This window comes from Dipodomys spectabilis, unplaced genomic scaffold (genome assembly GCF_019054845.1).
Source record: "Dipodomys spectabilis isolate Male_0828 unplaced genomic scaffold, ASM1905484v1 ptg000018l, whole genome shotgun sequence".
NCBI classification, from domain to species: Eukaryota; Metazoa; Chordata; class Mammalia; order Rodentia; family Heteromyidae; genus Dipodomys; species Dipodomys spectabilis.
The window spans coordinates 22,101,435-22,106,747 of NW_024870695.1; the positions used below are offsets into that span (position 1 = coordinate 22,101,435).

The 5,313-nt window shown below is 58.4% G+C and overlaps 1 protein-coding gene across 1 annotated transcript; it reads left to right on the forward strand.

Annotated features, from left to right (window-relative positions):
* Window positions 1-4,322, forward strand: Btbd17 (BTB domain containing 17). Its single transcript, XM_042673623.1, has 3 exons — window positions 1-127; window positions 1,727-2,003; window positions 3,241-4,322. Exons 1-3 carry the CDS (start codon window positions 43-45, stop codon window positions 4,313-4,315), a joined length of 1,437 nt encoding a protein of 478 aa, XP_042529557.1. The 5' UTR covers window positions 1-42; the 3' UTR covers window positions 4,316-4,322.
* Window positions 4,323-5,313: the final 991 nt, after the last annotated feature.

The following is a 5,313-nucleotide window of genomic DNA, read 5'->3' on the forward strand; positions in this document are numbered from 1 at the left end:
ACTGTCCCTCTGGTGGGCTAAGGGGGGGGCCAGAACACAACGATGCTTAGGATAGACCACTGCAAGCCTGGGTCCTGGGGCAGCTTCTGGGCCATCCTGACCTTGGTGGGCCTGGCCACTCGTGCAGGTGAGTGGGCAGTGGTGGGTAGGTTGGCAGGGCAGGAGGCAGAGAGCAGGGGGCAGCAGTGGGTAGAGCTATACATGACCAGGAGAGGGCGCTGTCCAACCAGCCCTGGAGAGCACCTTAGTGGTTCCCTTAGCTTTCCGACACCTTTTCCAGAAAGGAGGAGGGCAGGCTGTCTCTGGGGGGAGGAGGAAGGGGGCTGAGCGGCAGGCAGGGGTCTTCAACTACAAGAAGACTCCTCCATTGTCTATTGTCTGAGGCAACTGGGCCCAGGCCTAATGGGGACGCCATCAGCATGCAGGCTTTCAAAGGGACAGCTGGGGAGGCGGTGCTGGGAAATCCACGACCCGCCTTCTTTCTTTTTTTCCCTGGGCCTCCCTGCCTCGCTATTGTGTGGGCCTTCCCTCCACACATCCTCTGTGTGTGTGTGTGCGTGCACGCACGTGCGCTCATGCACGCGTTCATGTGTGAGACAGGCGGGTGTCCATCTGCCACCCTCAGACACAGACAACCTCCTTGCTCCCTCTGCCGGAGGCCTGCACCACCTTCCACTAGGGGGCGCTGTCTACCATTTTCTATGAATGGGTTTTCTGTAACTGAGTGTGCATTCTCCTCTGGCCATCCATGGCCTCCTTGGAAGCATGAAAGGTGGACTGCCTGGCCAGCCTGGAAAGCGGATGCCAGCCTCGATGCTCAGCTACTCCAGCACCTGCTCACTTTTGGGGCTGTCTCTGATCTGTCTCACAGATCGAGAACCCAAGGGGGCAGGGCCTGGAAAACAGCTTACTTCCCTGCCTCCTGCTCTCCTCCCTGATCCTGACTGCTACAAATCCACCCTCATCAAGGCCCTTCGTGGTGCTGGGTCCTCATGTACACACACACACAAATAAATCAGGGGAGGCTGGAGAGTGAAACACAGCAGCTGCTTCAGTGAGTGAGTGAAGAGCCCCTCTAGCCCCGTCTCTATCCCCAAACCCATCTCAACCCCTCACCCCTTGTTCAGATTGTGGAGAAAGGTGGGCTCCTCTGCATGCTTACTATGCATCTGTTATGCTCTTTCATGCTTTGGGGAGAGTAAATACTAGGTTTGCTTGGGTCACTGTCATATTCCAAGAACAAGCACTTAGGTTTGGTGAGGTGCCCTATAAGTATTTGCTAGTGCAGACACAGATTTCTTGAGGGGCTGGGTAGGAGACTGTTTGCCAATGAGCGAAGCAGGGGAATAAGGATTTCTTCAACCCTTGTCTGAGGGGGGTGGTTTTGGTATTGTGGTCGCCATTCCATGGGGAGCATAGCTGGCCCATGTCTTCTTCTGGCCCATGTCCCTGTCTGGGACACTCCTTTTCTAGGACATCCTCTCAGGTGCTCACAGCCATGACCTGTCCATCTACAATATGTCTATGGGCATGCATGGGCCTCACTGGCAAAACAGGTGTGCACACACAGCCCCCTCATGCAATCCCAGCTACTCAGGAGGCTGAGATCTGAGGATCTCAGATGTTCCATGTATTCAGGGCTCCCTCCTGCAGATTGCCCTGCATCCTTAGATTGGGGCCCTGGCTCAAGTGCTTTCTCAGCCTGCGCTGTTCCTTCCTGCTGCAGCCCAGAGAGCAGACATGGGCGGGGAGGCAGCGGCCACCTCCATCAACCACTCGCAGGTGCTGCTCCAGCGCATGCAGGAGCTGTTGCGGCAGGGCAATGCCAGCGACGTGACTCTGCGCGTGCAGGCCGCGGGCACTGACGAGGTCCGCGTCTTCCATGCCCACCGCCTACTGCTGGGCTTGCATAGCGAGCTGTTCCAGGAGCTGCTGAGCAACCAGAGCGAGGTGGTGCTGCAGGAGCCCCGAGACTGTGCCGCCGTCTTTGACAAGTTCATCAGGTGAGCCGAGGGAAGAAGCCTGGGCCTTGGTGCTCGTTATGTCCACATAACTCTGTGAGGGTAATCCCTGCCCTGGCCTGTACACTGTGTGGGTCCGTGTTGCTCTCCACACCTGCAACATGCTCCATAGTGTCTTCTTTCTTCTTCTTCTTCCTCCTCCTCCTCTTCTTCCTCTTCCTCCTCCTTCCTTCTTCCTCTTCCTCCTCCTTCCTTCTTCCTCTTCCTTCCTTCTTCCTCTTCCTCCTCTTCTTTGTCTTCTCTCCCTTTTTTCCTTCCTTCCTCTTTCTTTCCTTTCTTTCTTTGCTGGTACTGAGGCTTGAACTCAGAGTCTGAGCACTGCTGTCCCTTAGCTTAGTGAGAAAAGAAAAGATTCTTAGAAATTTCCTGCCCTGAGTAGTGTCACACCTTGATTCTTAGATCTCCACTTCCTGAGTAGCTAGGATTATAGCATGAGCCACCAGCATCTGAAGCCAGATGGCTTCTGTGTTTTCAAACTTGACCAGGAGAGCTTGTAGATAGAGCTCTATAGATTCCAGGGTCCCACACTGGGTGATTGACCTCAGATCTAGGAGTTGGGAGGAATCTATTTTGATTTTAAGGCCTCCTAGGGATAGGGAGCCGAAAGGTTAACTGGTTCTCTTCCTCACTTCCATTCTTCCTGCCAATGTGCTTAGTAAGGAAGAGATACACTGCAGTCTAAGAAGGTAGCCTCATTCTAATGGGGCAAGATGGCTGCAGAGTTCTAGATATCACTTCCAAATCCCAGGCAGCAGGAAGGGGGAGCATACAGAAGGGCTCCCAGAGCCAGGTAGGGCACCCATTGGCAGGAAGGGTGACTTCCACACCACTCCCATTAACCAGAAGAAGAGATCCTGTGAAGTAGAAACAGCCAGGCAGGGCCTCCTCAGGAAGGAAAGATGGAGCTGGTGGCTCACCTGTAATCCTAATTACGCAGGAGGCTGAGATCTCACCATCTGGGTTTGAAACCAGCCCAGAAAGGAAAACCCATGAGACTCTTATCTCCAGTTAATGAGCAAAAGGCTGGAGGTGGAGCTGTGGCTCAAGAGGTAGAGCACAGGAAGAGCCTGAGAGCCCCAGGACTGGCATATCTGCACTTAGAGAGAAGAAAGGGAGAGAGATTGGGAGGGGTTGGGGTAGAGAGGGAGAGGAGAGAGAGAAACTAGAGGGGGGTACAGTGACTTCATCCTAACCGTCCCCCCGCCCCTTTCTCTGGCAGGTACCTGTACTGCGGGGAGCTGGTGGTGCTGCTGGCGCAGGCCATCCCGCTGCACCGGCTGGCCACCAAGTACGGGGTGTCGTCGCTGCAGCGGGGCGTGGCCGACTACATGCGCGCGCACCTGGCGGGGGGCGCGGGCCCGGCGGTGGGCTGGTACCACTACGCGGTGAGCACGGGGGACGAGGCCCTGCGGGAGAGCTGCCTGCAGTTCCTGGCCTGGAACCTGTCGGCCGTGGCGGGGAGCGCCGAGTGGGGCGCCGTGAGCCCCGAGCTGCTGGCGGCGCTGCTGCCGCGCTCGGACCTGGTGCTGCAGGACGAGCTGGAGCTGTTCCAGGCGCTGGAGGCCTGGCTGGGGCGCGCGCGGCCGCCGGCCGCCGTGGCCGAGCGCGCGCTGCGCGCCATCCGCTACCCCATGATCCCGCCCGCCCAGCTGTTCCAGCTGCAGGCGCGCTCGGCCGCGCTGGCGCGCCACGGGCCCGCCGTGGCCGACCTCCTGCTGCAGGCCTACCAGTTCCACGCCGCCTCGCCCCTGCACTATGCCAAGTTCTTCGACGTCAACGGCAGCGCCTTCCTGCCCCGCAATTACCTCTCGCCCGCCTGGGGCGCCCCGTGGGTCATCAACAACCCGGCCCGGGACGATCGCAGCACCAGCTTCCAGACGCAGCTGGGGCCCAGCGGCCACGACGCCGGCCGCCGCATCACCTGGAACGTGCTCTTCTCCCCGCGCTGGCTGCCCGTCAGCCTGCGGCCCGTCTACGCCGACGCCGCGGGCACCGCGCTGCCCGCCGCGCGCCCCGAGGACGGCCGGCCGCGCCTCGTGGTCACCCCGGCCAGCAGCGGCGGCGACGCGGCCGGCGTGAGCTTCCAGAAGACCGTGCTGGTCGGGGCGCGCCAGCAGGGGCGCCTGCTCGTCCGCCACACCTACAGTTTCCATCAGAGTAGCGAGGAGGCCGGCGACTTCCTGGCGCACGCCGACCTGCAGAGGCGCAACTCCGAGTTCCTGGTGGAGAACGCGCTGCACCTGCACCTCATTGTCAAGCCCGTCTACCACACTCTCATCCGGACTGGGAAATAAAGGCCTGGGCGAGGTGGCATTAGGGCTTGGGGATGGGGAAATGACAGCATGGAATTATCGACCATCCTATGTCATCTCCCCGCCTCGTCCCCACCCCCGGGGGTGGGAGGGGGACGGTCAGTACCAGCCCATGGCCGCTAGCAGGAAATCCAGTAGAGCCATGGTAGACCAGATGCCTGGTCTCAGGCACTCATTTCCTATTAAACCTGAAGGGGGTGCTCTTAAACCAATGATCATAGAGAAGCCAGGATGATCGGGCCACCAGTCCCTGGTAAAAAGCCACCCTCCCAAGGGTTCCACCAGTCTGAGGTTCCTCCACCCTTCACTGAGCTCTTCCCTAAGGCCTGTCCCCAGAATGCATCAAGATCAGCAAGAACATCCAAATGGCCCCTGGGCCAGGCAGTTTTCTCATCTTGAAGCTAAGGAGTCGAGCTGGACAGTTTCTGAGCCCTGACATCGCAGGACAGTCACTCTGGGGTTTTCTGCAGTACAAGCCAAGCCTCTTATCTCTCTCCTGGGAGGACCTGGGCACATATGAAGACTGAAGGGATAAGCTGGGTAAATAGCCAAATATCCCACCCACATCAGACAAGGTCTAGTTTCCCACACAGCCGTCAAAACCCAAATGGGACTTTATTGTTAAAAAGGAAGGTGAATAAAAGCCACTACCACGTAACAAAACTAGATTCACTCCCAACCTTCAGCTGCCTTGAGGCACCATACTGGCTGCCCCTTCCCCACCCATGCAGATGCCCTCATTTGTGCAGGGTTTTGGCAACCGTGTTCTGGCCAGGACTGGAGGCCAGGGGTCCGGCACCCCAGCATCCTCCCTATCCCTTGACACTGAAAACCCAGAAGGGCTGAGCTGACACCTTCACAGCTCTTGAGTCTTAGGAGTCACAGCCTCTGCGCTCCTGCCTTCACAGCCTCCCCTATTTCCTGCTGTGCCCCATTCTGCCCGGGGGCTGGGAGGCAGTAGCTGGTTCTTGTAAGTTCCC

Excerpts from the sequence above, each read along its gene's own strand:
- Btbd17 (XM_042673623.1), top strand. The coding sequence starts at position 43 with ATGCTTAGGATAGACCACTGCAAGCCTGGGTCCTGGGGCAGCTTCTGG. Across the intron at positions 128-1,726 it reads GGGCCTGGCCACTCGTGCAG|CCCAGAGAGCAGACATGGGC; the intron begins GTGAGTGGGCAG and ends TTCCTGCTGCAG. Across the intron at positions 2,004-3,240 it reads GTCTTTGACAAGTTCATCAG|GTACCTGTACTGCGGGGAGC; the intron begins GTGAGCCGAGGG and ends TTTCTCTGGCAG.